At 52.7% G+C, this 14,246-nt stretch overlaps 1 protein-coding gene across 2 annotated transcripts in view; it reads left to right on the forward strand.

Moving 5' to 3' along the window:
- Window positions 1-10,747: 10,747 nt before the first annotated feature.
- Pax7 (paired box 7) overlaps window positions 10,748-14,246 on the forward strand; it is an 89,878-nt gene continuing 86,379 nt past the window's right edge. For both annotated transcript variants that reach the window (XM_057784807.1, XM_057784808.1), the window contains exons 1-3: window positions 10,748-10,832; window positions 13,202-13,437; window positions 13,972-14,101. In XM_057784807.1, the coding sequence (XP_057640790.1) occupies window positions 10,748-10,832; window positions 13,202-13,437; window positions 13,972-14,101 (451 nt within the window). The remainder of the gene's footprint in view (window positions 10,833-13,201; window positions 13,438-13,971; window positions 14,102-14,246) is intronic.

The following is a 14,246-nucleotide window of genomic DNA, read 5'->3' on the forward strand; positions in this document are numbered from 1 at the left end:
ACATTCCATAAGACGGATGTTTCCTGCTGTATCTGTCGGTACCCTGTCATTACGAGTTTTAGTCCTATCCCGGGTCTCCTTTGTGGGAATGTTGGGATGTTCGTATGTCTCGGCACACATGCGTGACAAACCCCAGACACACGAACGATATGCCAACGAAGGCGCTAAACACTGCTACAGTTTCTCAGACTTTCCAGACTTTCCAAACTGTGCCTCCACAAGCTGGTATCAATTTACTAAAAGTTTCCAGGGCTTTAGCTCCAATACCATCATCCCCTCATGGCTGCCACTTTGATGGGCGAGTGTGGCATCTTACTGCTCGCATTTCCCTTTTCTTGGATATTGGGTGAAACTGACAATTTTTCACACACTTGAAGCACTCAGGTATGCGTTTCACAAACTGCCTGTCTGTATCCTTGGCCCAGAACTTGTTCATCATTCTTATTGATTTACAAAAGCTCTTTATATAGCAAAGATACCAGCCCTCTAAAGCAGAGACCCTAAGGGATCTTCTCTGGCTTGCCAAGTCCTTTGTTTTTACTTCATTTTACTTGATGTGTGTGTGTGTGTGTGTGTGTGTTAGAGAGAGAGAGAGAGAGAGAGAGAGAGAGAGAGAGAGAGAGAGAGAGGGAGATGCATGTGAGCATACACCTACAAGCATTTACGAAGAGGTCAGAGGAGGTTGCCATGTCTTTCTTCATTGCTTTCTGCCTTATTGCCTTGACCCAGGGATCTGCCTGTCTCTATCCTCTAATTCACGGTTTTACACACACACACACACACACACACACACACGTTTGTGCCTGAGTGCTGGGGATTCAAACTCAGGTGCTCAGGTTTGCATAGTAAGCACTCTTACTGAACCAGCTCCCAGGGCGACCCCCCCCCATTATCTCTGTCTTATTTTTACTGGACTTCCTTCTTCATATGTCCCTCTGTTCCTTTGAGATCCACTTGGTCACCAGACAGGGGGCCCCCTTGTTTACCAGCGCATACCCTGCCTACCCCACCAGCCCTGGGCCCTCTCCAGCTAGCAGCCTGGGGCAATTTCTTTGATTCGCTACATAATGAGAAGTCCTAGTTGGAAAGTGGCTTGTCAGGTTCTTCCAGAATTCCAAAATGACCCCCCCACCCACCCACTGGGTTCCTGCTGGCTGGGGTCACAGATCACAGGTCATCATGCCCCAGTGACCCCCCAGAGAAGGATGACTCTAGCCCCCCTGGTGATTATAGTTGTGACCAGTTCTGCGGCTGGTGGAATGTGGGCAAGTACCCAGGACTGCAAGAGGGTATACTGGTGATGAACCACGTGAAGCCAGGTTCTCAGACCTGCCATGCTCTGCCTAGCCAGAGGCTCCCATATGCTGCGGCTACTGGGTTTGTTCTTTGGGAGAGATGAGAGTTGAGTGGTTTTCTTTGGGGTACCCCCCCCAAGACATGAAACCAAGGTTACATTTAGCAAATCCATGCCATTCATAAGCCTTTCTCCATGCTTAACACTTGGCTGATCATTTTATGACATCGGTGAACCTCTCTGTGGAGCCACCACCAGCCTTCCTCCATCTGACGTGAGAGTGGTCTTCACACCACACAAGATGGAAGAGAGAACTATCAAGGGATGAGCATGAAGAGGGCTGGAGAGGTGGCTCAGCTGTGTTAAGAGAACTGGCTGCTCTTCCAAAGGACTCAAGTTCAGTTTCCAGCACTTACATTGGGCAATTCACAACCATCTGTAACTCTAGCTTCAGGGGATGAAATACCCTCTTCTGGCCTCTGAGGGCAAAACACACACACACATATGAGAGAGAGAGAGAGAGAGAGAGAGAGAGAGAGAGAGAGAGAGAGAGGAGAAGATAAGCACAAAAACTCCATAAACTATAATTGATGTAGGATTCCCTATGCCAGGACAGAATAGAGCAAGGCAGAAAAACTAAACTGAATGCTGGGAGAAAGAAGGTGGAGTTGGAGAGACACCATGTAGCTGCTAAAGGAGACAGATGCTGAAACTTTACCTGGTAAGCCATAACCTTGTGGCGATACACAGGTTAATAAAAATAGGTTAATTTAAGATATAAGAGTTAGCCAAAGATATGCCTAAGCTATTGGCCAAGCAGTGTTGTAATTAGTACAGTTTCTGGGTGATTATTTGGGTCTGGGTGGCCAGGAAACAAACAAGCAGTCTTCCCCTACATGTAATAAGTTTAATTAATATTGGCACCAACTTACGTGAGTTCCCAGAATTACCACCTATGGTCATTCTAACCATACATAACTGGAGCTTACCTAGTAGAATAGGCCTCCAGGCCCCACACATGCACACACACACACACATACACACACACTATCACACTCACCCATTCATTTAACAGACATCCATCCGTTGCATTTCAGGTCAAATAACTCACACTAAGGCACACATGTGGACCTGTCATACATACATGCATGCAGCATGCACATAAATATACAAATACATGTTCTCATGTGCCTGCACCAATGCATAATTGTTAGCATGCACACACATGTAGACAACATGCATATATGTGTATACGTGAACACTGCAAATACATGCCCACAATCATACACATACAAAAAATATTTATTTTACTTTTCTTCATATGTGTGTGTGCACATCTGTGTATCTGCCACATGGGGACAATGCCTACAGAGGCCGGAAAAGGGTGTCATATCCTTGGAGCTGGAGTTACAGAGGGTTATGAGTCACCCAATGTGGGTGATGGGAGCCAAACTCAGACCCTTTGCAAGAGCAGCACACAGTCTTAACTGCCCAGCCACCTCTAGCCCCCAGAGCTATTAAAGATAAAAGAACTAAGGCCAGATGCCTCCAGTATCCAAACTGTGTGACTCTATGGAATTCACTACACATCTCTGTGCCTTTGTCTCCTCATCTCCTGTGTGAGGCTGCAGTGGCCCACTGCCTGCCTTTGCAAGTCTAAAATCGAGGATCATTTCCTCCAACAGGCATGGCTATGCTCTCACAAGACAGGAGGATCTTGAATGAGAGAGGAAAGGTCCATTTTCAGGCTTTCAGGCCCTGGTTTCCGAACCTCATCCATGGTGGGGGCGGGGTGAGGGGAGCCGTCAGCCACCTTGGTTGGAAGGAGCCTCTGCCAGGGCACTTTTTGATCTGCTCTAACTGCCACTATAGAAAATTAGATAGAATTCATTTCTGTGATGAAGGAATTAATGGTTATGGAGAGAATCGAGTTCAGGTGGAAGGCTTGAATCCAAGGAAGGGAATAAAGCCTTGAAATTCAAATGAAAAATTACGGTATAAGCATAAAGGAACCCTATTTTACACCTGTAAGACCAAATGTATAAATATGAACCAACGTCTCCCTCTGGGAGACTGGGATTGTGCTTCTAATTCACCTAGACAAATAAGCCATGCATCCCTTCCACCCACACATTCCAATGAAGGCCAGGCACCAGGCAGCCTCAAAGGTCCCCCTTCCTCTGCTGTGCGCCTGTCAGTCAAGTCCTTCTGGCATCCCTGGAAGCCAGGCTCCAGAAACTGCAAATGCCTTGGACAAGGTCATGCATCCCCCAGGCTTGCTCCGAACTCTAATTCCCTGGTCTTCGATTCCCCCCCACACACCATGCCTCTAGGGCACAAAATCTTGTCACCATCAAGATGCTGCAACTTCATTCATTCATTCATTCATTCATCCACTCTTTTGTGTGACCACTCCATGCCTGATATGGGGTATCGATGTCAAGGGGAAACTGAGGCCACGGGATCAGGAAGTCCAGTTAAAATCCTTTCCTACTAAGTCAACACTTAGCCTGCTTCCTCGTTGTAGAAGAAGAGTTTAGATGCCCTCCCCACACAGGGCAGCTCAGAGGGCACAGTCACCGGCTTGCCCTATGTACCCAAGGCAAAGAAAGCCTATCCCAAAGATCCGGGGCAACTCACAATCATTCAGCTTGGCTATCAAATGAGCATCAATTACCTCTTACCTCATGAGCTCAGCCCAGGCATAGCAGTGGTACAGATGTCAACCACTGCCAAGGGAAGCAGCAAGCAAGAGTCAGCATGCACTGAGTGCCAGCTACAGGCAGGCTGCCAGGCTCCATGTTCTCACCCAACCCAGTCACCAAACTCAGGGCTGGCAGGCTGTATCTGGGGTTCGCCATACATAGATGGTCACATACCCTCCTGGTATCCTGTCTGGCCCCAGAGGACTCAAAACACTAAAATGAGAGCAAATCACTGAGTCCCCAAGATTTGAGCCAAGGTCCTTCAGCTTTCCCTTGAGCCCAGAGAGCCTGCTTAGGTGAGAATCATTCATTCACGCTCTCGTTCATCCACCCAGTGAAAATACATCGAGCATCCAGGAGGGCAGGTGGGAGACAGCAATGCATAGAACATAGCAATGCGCTCCCACTGGTGGAGCTTCTGGGAGATTCCAAGACCTTTGCTCCAGCTGACAGGAGTGGAAAGAGACACCTCCCTCTCCAGGGAACTAATTTGGAAGAAGGAAGAAGCAGGAGCCCCAGGGGCCTAGGGAGCCCAATTCCATCAGCTTCCCTTTGGCAACTGGCGGATCTGAGGTGGAGAACAGGTAGCCTTTGATCTTTACATCTCCATTCTCATCCTTCCTGGTGCCCCTAAAAAGCCTGGGGGCGCTGAGGCAAAGTTTCCCGGGGCTTGAAGCTTTCCCTGCACTGGTACCCAGTCCCAAGCTGCAGGTTGGTCTCAGAGCTGCAGGCCAGACTGCACTGGGCTCACTGCCCCTCCACCCCCACCCCCAACTTTGATTTGGCTAATGAAAATACTCTGAGGGTGCCATAGATGTCGGCTGTGATAAGGTGATTGTCCAAGGGCAAGGTCTACAATCTATTAACGCCCAGACTTGGAGCAAATTGAACTTGGAGGAGGAATCTAAAGGGGCCAGGGCCGGCGGCAGCCCAATGCCATCCGATACTTGGTCTTTTGTTCGGACTGCTGGGAGCCCAGAGGAGGCACGTGTGCACCATCCCGGGCTGTGTTCACAGGCTCTTGTACATGTGTGCACACACATGCTCCTAGCCACACGCAGTGAACATGCACCCTCCCATACACAGGTTACCCCCAGCACACTCAGCTGGATGGGGGCACCCACTCTTACACTCCAGGAGTCAAAGGGAAACAGAAATGAGGAAAAGCTGCTACAGATCCTAGTGACAACCCCACTCCCCCCGCCCCCCGCAAAGGTAGGGAGGGGTGCGTCAGGACAAGGAGGAGGGAGAGGGGACCAGCGATCTTCAATGTAAAGGACAGCAGGAGGCACTCCTGGGTCACCCACACCCACACCAGCTTCATCTGCTCTGCTTTTTATTTCTAGAAACTTCAGAGGTGTAGCCTCCCTGGACCAGCCTGAGAAGAAGGCAGAAGATAAAGAAGCAGAAAAAATAGGGAAGAGAGAGAGAGGGAAGGAAAGGAAAAGGAGGCAGAAGTGAGAAGGGAAAAGGAGAGAGAGAAGGAAAGAGACCTAAGAGCAGGAAAGAGAGAAGAGTGGAGAGGAAGAGGAGGAAGGGGGAGGGAAGCCAGCGAAGGAGCCCCTAAATCCCACCCTCAGGCTCCTGGCTCTTAGCATGTGCTTCCGTGCCTTGAGAGCAGCAATCTCTATGCAAATTGATTTTATTTTTCTGGGGGAAATGAGAATGTGAGATATAAAAACAATTGGGCTTCTTTCTCTTTCCCATTCCTGCCTGGGCGAGCACTTTGGTGTCTACACGCACACACAAACACACACACACACACACACACACACCCTGCACCAAAAAGCATGCTTTCTTAAAGAGAAGGCAGAGCTGTGTCCCCCAAGGAGCCTCTTCCAGTGGGGCTCCAGAGTCCCACCTGGGAGATCCAGGAGCCTCAGGGCCCTTTGTTCCGGGCTACTCAAGGCCTGTCCCTGTCCCCAGACCCACTCTCCGGTCTCAGTCAACCACAGCATTCCAGTTTGTGACTCTGGCCCCTCCCATCCCAGCAAACGCATCAGGAGCCTCAGGAAATGTCAAAGATCCCAACCAAAAGCCCTATTTTTCAATGTGTCTTTAGCATCGTGTAAAGAAAGATGCCATTGGGTAATCACGTTCCAAAAATGCTTGCTGCATCCGAGGTGAAATAAACAGCATCTACTCCCTAGAGCTAAGGGTGTGACAGTGGACAATGGGGGGGGGGGGTGTTGGTTGAAGTCTCACACATCCTGTTGGTCATGTGTAGACCTGAGCAGCCAGGGCCACTGGTCCCCCAGCTCTTCAAACAGTTCATATTGGCTCCATTTCCTTCTCCCTTGCTTAATACAGCTCGGAGGGCTCCACTAAAACTTGAAAGGAAGACTGTTGACGTTGCTGCAGCCCTTTAAAAGGGGGAGGGTTGTGTGCAGAGATTCCAGACTAGGCTAGGACAGGTGGACTTAGGGGACAACTGCCCAAGTGGGGACAGCGCTGGAACAGAAGTGGTTCCTAGAAGGATGAAGAGGATGGCATGTATCATTAGACCAAAGGGAAGAAGGGAAGAGAAAAGATGGAGGAGGGAAAAGGGAGGAGCGGAGCAAGACGAGGAAGAAGACAGGAAAACGAAGGGAGAAGGAAGAAGAGAAGGGAGAAGAGGGAGGAGAGGAAGGAAAAGGAGAGGACGGGAGGAAGAGTCTCTTCCCCAAGGGGTCCAGCCCCATCTGGACCAAAGGATTCTGGTCTGAGTTCCAGCCCACAGAGCAGTGGAGGCCGGTCATACTTCTGGAAACCATGGAGATGGGGAGGCGGGAGGACCAGACCACAGAGTCGGGAGAGGAAACGCGCTGGGGAGGAGTCAGAAAGGCTAGAAGGAAGGGGTTGTGGGGGAGAAGAGGGGGAGGGGGGAGAGAGAGAGAGAGAGAGAGAGAGAGAGAGAGAGAGAGAGAGACCCTAAGCACAAAGATAGAGAAGACAGATGGTGGAGTGCAAAGGGAGGCTGGGACAGAAAAAGTGTACAGAGAACTGAGGCAGAGGGAGGGAGGCAGGAGAGAGAGAGGGAGGTTAGGGGGCTAAAGAGAGCCGAGCAGGGCAAGTGCAGGCCATAGCGTACCCGCGCGCGCCCACACACACACACACATACACAGCTGGGGCAGGAGTGTCCTGGGAGCCTCTGAGGCTCTGGAGGTCTTGGGAGTTGATTGGTGACCTGGAAGGGGGTGCATTGGGACCAGGGGCTAGCCAGGGGGACCAGTCGAACAGGAGAGTTTCTCCCCAACCCCAGCTGGGCCACCCATCCCCAGGTGAACCCCCCTTTCCCCTGCTGGATGTGAAATCGCCATTTCACCCCGCCACACTTCTTAATTGTTGCAAAAATCATTTGTGAAATTGGTCTCCAACAGGCAAGAACGGCCACGCTCATTCTGACAGACAACCCCGCTTCCTCCCCCTCTGGTGCCCACCCTGCCTGGGCTCAAGGGATCCCCAGCTGCAGGAAGGCAGCATGGCCAGTGCAGGGCCTGGGTAGTGAGTCTCTGTGTCTTCCTCCCGGTGTGGAGAGAGTGGAAGATCAGCTCAAGGGCAAGGTGAACTCCAGCCACAGGTCTGAGGATGCCAGCAGCATCCCCCTGCACCAAGGTGACAAGCTGGGTGTCTGTCTCACTTCACCTGGGCTCCGGGGCTCCAGTTGCGGTATTGATAACAGAAAGACTGGGTCTAAAAGCCCAGGTGGCAGGCACTCCTCCTCAGGAGAGCTAATCAAAATAGCCCACCACCCTTTCTCAGACTTTGCTTAGAGCTATGCTTAAACATACATGGAATCTACAGCATAACACCCCTATTGAGGAACCCACATTTAATTTACCTATACTGACCCAGGACAGACCCCCCCACACACACACCTGCATATAAAAACCCAAATATGCCAGTGAAAGTCATCCATGAGTACACAGGGACCATGCCACCATACATAGAAGGGTACCTAAAAACCTGCCATGCTAAGGGGTGAATGGACGGACAGACAGATGACTGAATGAAAACACATCAAATGTGTGTATTCTATGTTTATGGAGAGATATATGGACATAGACGTGTTTATATAACAATAATTAAAGAATTAATTTAATTAATTAATTTAAGAATTAAAGATGCCTAGAGTCTCAGCAAGTTTCCCTATTCCCTGAACAGACTACCGGCCAGAAACTCTGTCTCCCCGTGTGATGTGGCTGGTGAAGGTTCCTGTGGCTCAGGCAACAGAGTCTAAAACTAAACGGCCTCTCCCCTCTCCCCATTCAATCCCGCAAGCAGGTGGGGTTTTCTCTCTCTCTCTCTCTCTCTCTCTCTCTCTCTCTCTCTCTCTCTCTCTCTCTCTCTCTCTCTCCCTCTCTCTCTCTCCCTCTCTCCAGCTCCGCCTTCTCTGGCTCCCAGGCCGCCACCTAGCACCCCTTACTAGTGAACCGCAAGGTGTTGGGAAGCTACCCCGTCAAAACTGTGGGCCTGGGAGGCAGATGGGAGATGAGCGGAGACGGCTGGGAGCCTTGTGGAAAAACAAGCTTTTCCACAGGGCTCCCGTGCTCGGAAAACCTTCCCCAGCCCCCAAAAAAGTCTGAGGCTTCCCCCACAGTGGGGGGGGGGAAGGGTCAGTAGCATGCTGAGAGGGGCAAAGGTCACAGGTGAGGAGGAGGGAAAGGAAGAGGACACATTGGGGCCAGGCGGCAGAGAGCACCCCCAGGCCAACACCAGACTGACCCCCTCTGCCACCAGGAGAGGGAGGGAGCGAGTTTAGGGGTGGATTTATTTTATTGTATTTTACCTCCAGGGCTGGGCCAGCGAGGCCTTTTCCTGGAGTGTTGGGGGGGGGGCGAGGGAGGACGACACAAAAGGTCTCTAGTAGTGGCGTCCTACCCTGCTGCGAGGGCGTTTTCACCCCTAGGAATCTCTGTCCTGAGGCTGAGACCTAGTTACTCTGGCTTCCGCGAGCAGAGAATTGTGGGACCTCTGATCAAACCCACACACTCTCTGGATCGACTGATTGGAGCACCCCCACTCCCAGTCTGCCAGTGGAGGAGTTGAAAGTTGAATTGGTACCAAGCTCTGCCCAGCCGTCTCCGCTCATCTCCCATCTGCCTCCCAGACCCACAGTTTTGACGGGGTAGCTTTCCAACACCTTGCGGTTCACTAGTAAGGGGTGCTAGGTGGCGGCCTGGGAGCCAGAGAAGGCGGAGCTGGAGAGAGGGAGAGGGAGAGGGAGAGGGAGAGGGAGAGGGAGAGGGAGAGGGAGAGGGAGAGGGAGAGGAGAGAGAGAGAGAGAGAGAGAGAGAGAGAGAGAGAGAGAGAGAGAGAGAGAGAGAGAGACTGTCCTCAAGGTTTTTGACAGATCCAGGTTTGCCACCAGCGCGCTAGGTACGTCCTGCTGGGCTTCCCCGAGCTGCTAGGCGCGGCGCAACCGGAGCCGAAAAGCCCTGACCTTGTGCCAGAGATGTAAAAAATTCTTTCCCCGAGAAGTCACCCCAGTATGTTCTTCCAGGGAGGGAGTCGCTGCCACGGAAAGTTCAAAGTTAGAGAACTAAACAGAGAAGAGGTGGGAACGGTGAACTCCAGTTTTGGAGGCCCGAGACCCCAGGAGAGGACTGAGAAGCGCCCAGCCCAAGGCCGGCTTCCTACTCATTAGAGAGACAGCTGAGGACCCGGGGACCTGGGCTGGGGAACGCAAGACCAGACCTTTTATCTCTGGACCTAACTTAAAAGAAGTTGTCCTTACTCTCTCTCTGGGCAACCCCAGCCCCCACCCCATCCTTGGGCTCTGCTCCTTCTATATTTTCACCAGCGGTTCAAATTATCTCCACCACCACCACCCCCTGCCAAGAGAAAGAAAGAGAGGGAGAGGGGAAAGGAGAGAGAGAGAGAGAGAGAGAGAGAGAGAGAGAGAGAGAGAGAGAGAGAGAGAGAGAGAAACCAGGTCGAGTTGGAGATCAGAAAGGAAGAGAAAAAAATATCGTTGGCGAATTCTTTTCGTTAGCGGTCCCCTCTCCCTCCCGAACTGTCCCCCTTCCCTCCTCATGAATAAAAGAAAAGTCCGAACCTATCAGATCTCTCTGACTGTCGCCTACTCCCTCCCCTCCCCTACGGTTGAACACTTTTGCACAACTTACCCAGCTGATCGCTCGCGCCCCCTCGCTTTTCCTCTTCTCATCCCCAGCCCAGTCACTCGGGTCGCCTCCCCTCCAGTCAGAAACCCGAGCAGGCGCGCAACCCGGCTCCAGTCCTCCCGGGGACAGGGTGTGAGGGCGAGCAGAAAGAGGCGTGGAGTGGAGGGATCTAGGGGAGGAGGGAGCCCGAGTCAGAGAATAAATATATAAATAAAGATCCAAAGAAATCCACTCTGCAGCCTCTCGGCTCAGGAACTTCGTCCGGGAGCGCGGGAGCCAGTGGCCCGCAAGGCGCAGCTGGGGACCGAGAGCCCGGCCTGCAGGGCCCGTGGCTGCCGGTGTCACTCGGCTCAACTTCTGGCCCGGCCTGGCGGGCCGAGGCGGACTTGGGGTTGGAGTGTTTGTTTGTTTGAACTTCCTTGTCGCCACCTTCCCCTCCCCACACCTCACCCCCTCTGCCCAGCTTCTGGAAGGGGCGCGTCTGCAGCCGGGGCGGGGGGGGGGGGTACAAAAGGGAGGGGGAAGAGGCTGGGGGGCGGGGAAGAAGAGGAGAGGAGAGGAGGATCGCAGCAGGGGTGAAAGGAAGAGACGCTGTAGTAAGGTTTCTCCAGCCGACTCTGGATTCCTCTCCGCCGTGCGCAAGAATGGCGGCGCTGCCTGGTGCGGTCCCCAGGATGATGAGACCCGGCCCGGGGCAGAACTACCCGCGCACCGGCTTCCCCCTGGAAGGTAAGTGCGCACAGGAGGCTTTCACCGAGCACCCTGAGGGTCTCGGAGGTGCACACCCCGGGGGAGCGAGCGGAGAGTCTTCCGGGGCTCTGCTGGATCCGCGTGCGACCAGGGAAGTTTCTGCAGACGACACTTGTCTGTTTCTGCGTGGGTTCCGCTGACCCGCGGCCCGAGCTACTCGGGTCACCGGCAGCGGCGGGCCTTTCCCCGCAGGGTGCGACTCCCCGGGGAGTTTGCAGCTGCTGCGTTTGGCACCCCAGTAAATTCCAGTTTTCCCCATTATTTTCTGACGCTTTGAGAAGTTCCCCGGTCTCTACGCAGCGTCGCCGGCTTTCTTCCCTAGTTTTAAGTCGGTCCCCCTAGACTCGGGATAGGGTCCCAACCCCTTTTATTTCGAAATACCAACAAGCGAAGCTCTATTCCTACCCTACCAAACTGTCCGCTTCCTCCAAAGCAATTTACAAACTGGCTGGGTTTTTTTTCGGCCCAGAAACAAACTAATTGGAAATAATACATAGTACCATATTTTCCCGCAAAACAAAAACAGAAACAAAAACAAACACAACTTTTTACTCGGTCTTTCTGAAGTCTGCAAATGTCCCGGAAGAGAAACTCGAGACAGAGAGAGGGTACAGCAATGTCCAATCCAGAGGACTGTCTTGGCGATGAAACGAATTCAGCCAAATTCTTCAGCCACTCGAGGGAGTAGAAGGGACCAGCAGGCGGTGCCGGGCCCAGAGAGGAGAAAGGGCCCCTTTGCGCCCCCCTCCCTTTTCTATTTAAACTGATAGAAGGCTTTCAGCCAGTCACGGAAGGGTCATCTGACTTCCTCAGGTCAGGCAGCCCGGAGTGTCACAGAAGCGTTAGAAATGGCTTGCCAATTTTATTTTTTAGTCGCCCCTCTTGTCATTGTGTGTGCCCCACTTGCGGGTGCGGGAGGATGGGGAGAGAAGGCGAGAAGGGGCGGTCTGGCAGCCTGCGATCTGGGGAGGGAGATCCCCCTCGGGCAGCGAGAAGCCGCCGGGTCCCCGAATTAGACAGAGGCGAGGAGAGCAGGCTGCGTGTTCAAGTGTGCGCGAGCGGCCACGCAGGCGGGAGAGCGCGGCAGCCGGGGATTTGCCGGAGCCCTCTCCTGGAACGAATGGAAGCAAAACAGGCGGCTGAGGACGCACGAAGGATTAGGACAATATTTGCCCAACATGACGCAGAATACTGAGGAGAGCCGAGTGCCGGTCGCTAAAGAGGCTCTTGAATATAAAGTTGGGCGTTTGAGAGCTCTCCAGCGCTAATGGCATATCCCGCCACGGAGACCGAGTGACTCTGGCTTGGCGACGCACGATTTCTGATTAAATCCGAGGGTGGCTTCAGATACCTACTTTTACAAAGAGAAATTGGTGGGGGGGGGTAGGAAAGTAAGGAGGGGGCGGTAGGAACAGCTCATCAGCCTGAGCCTTTTCTAGCCTCCTCCTTTCCAATTATTCTATCTGCTTTCTCTGCTTGGGCCGCTGTGAAATCGTTGTAATCTTCCAGATCTCTGCAGCCGCGAGTCCCCAAATTGCGGGTATGGAGATCGGATTAGTGCACCGGGTGCCCCCCCCCACCAACCTTCTGTGAGAAAATTGTGTAGACTTTGCATTAAGGCCTGCCTGAGTTCTCCCCTCCCCAGAATACACCAGGTATGCCTATCTTCCCTGTACACACACACACACACACACACACAGTGACCCATCTTCATTGAAGCAAAGACTTCTGGGACAGTTATTGCATTTCTGAGACCAAGTGAGGGGTATTTTGGAACTTGTGGTAATTTTGGCATGTGCCCCCGATTTGTCCCCAAACGAAATGAAAACTTTGGGGATGCTTGAAAGCAAAGGAAAATCGTCAAGGGATGGCCTGGGCTCCCTAAAAGCTGTAGGGAATAGAGCTTCACGTCACCAAGCCTTAAGCCGTGAAGGCTTAAGGTGGCACAACCTTGGCTGCTCAAGTCAGAGCTGTTAATGTTGGGGAGCCCAGAGGCCTACTGATAGTGGGGTCCTGACCCGCAGGGTTGTGGAACTGACCACTAGCCTTGCCCAGAGGCCACAGGCCTGTGACCTTAAGTTACAGCTTCAGAGCCTTTTGCCACTGCCACTCTAGGCTTTCTAATCTGTCCCTTCAAAAATTCACGTGGCCAAAAGGTGTATCTTCATTTCCTGCAGGGTGACTTTGAGGGACTTACAAACCAAGGCTCTGAAGCCAGGGCCCTTCTCTTTCTCCCTGTAGGAGCCTCCTGGAGATTGGCTGGTGGGAGCCTTGGGTCTCAGCTCCCCCTCTCCTTCGCTAACCTTGGTCTAAGTCACTCTGACCCATCATCTTTCCCCCTCCTCTAGTGTCCACCCCTCTTGGTCAAGGCCGGGTCAATCAGCTCGGTGGGGTCTTCATCAACGGGCGACCTCTGCCGAACCACATCCGTCACAAGATAGTGGAAATGGCTCACCACGGCATCCGACCCTGCGTCATCTCCCGTCAGCTCCGCGTCTCCCATGGCTGTGTCTCCAAGATTCTGTGTCGGTACCAGGAGACTGGGTCCATCCGACCTGGGGCCATCGGTGGCAGCAAGCCCAGAGTGAGTGTCTTTGCCTCTGTGGCCGGCAGTAGACCTTTCCTAGTGTGGGGACCTTGGTTGTCACCTCACTATCTTGTATCACCTAGCAGCCCTGGGTGTCTGAAAGCTTCCCATGGTACTAACTGTAGGAACTCCTCTTTAGTGCTGAGAAACTGTCCCATTATCTGAAAAATTGAAGGATGTGAGCGCTAGATTGTCCAAGACTTTGAAGCCGATAATCCTCACTGGGATTTCCCCACATCTGCCCCAACATCGTACCTGCACCCTGGCCAGAGGAAATCTCCCTTCGGTGTTGCCTGACGTGGCAAAGGGGGAACACAGGGTTATGAATTAGATTTGATTTTTATTTGTTACTTATCCCAGTGCCATCCGGGGAACCAGGGAAAGTTTCCTTGAAAAACCTAAAGCCCTTCTTAGGAGGAAGGGTATGGCCACAGGAGCCTGGCTGGGAGCTTTTGGGAAGTTGATACTAAAAGTATTTCCCTTCTCCCATCCCATCTCTCCATTCCGACTACCCCACCTCCACTTCTGAAGCAGGTGGCGACTCCGGATGTGGAGAAAAAGATTGAGGAGTACAAGAGAGAAAATCCTGGGATGTTCAGCTGGGAAATCCGGGACCGGCTGCTGAAGGACGGCCACTGCGACCGAAGCACGGTGCCCTCAGGTGAGAAGGCAGCTAAGCCAGGGGCAGAACCCGCAGGGAGTCTGGCTGGCTGGAGCTTCAGCGTTTAGGGCTGGAGGGTGGACAGGGGAAGGGGAGGGGGTGGCACCTGGGAGGAAATCAGTGAAGCACAGAAGTGAAGCGAACA

Source organism: Chionomys nivalis, chromosome 11 (assembly GCF_950005125.1).
Source record: "Chionomys nivalis chromosome 11, mChiNiv1.1, whole genome shotgun sequence".
Lineage (NCBI taxonomy): Eukaryota > Metazoa > Chordata > Mammalia > Rodentia > Cricetidae > Chionomys > Chionomys nivalis.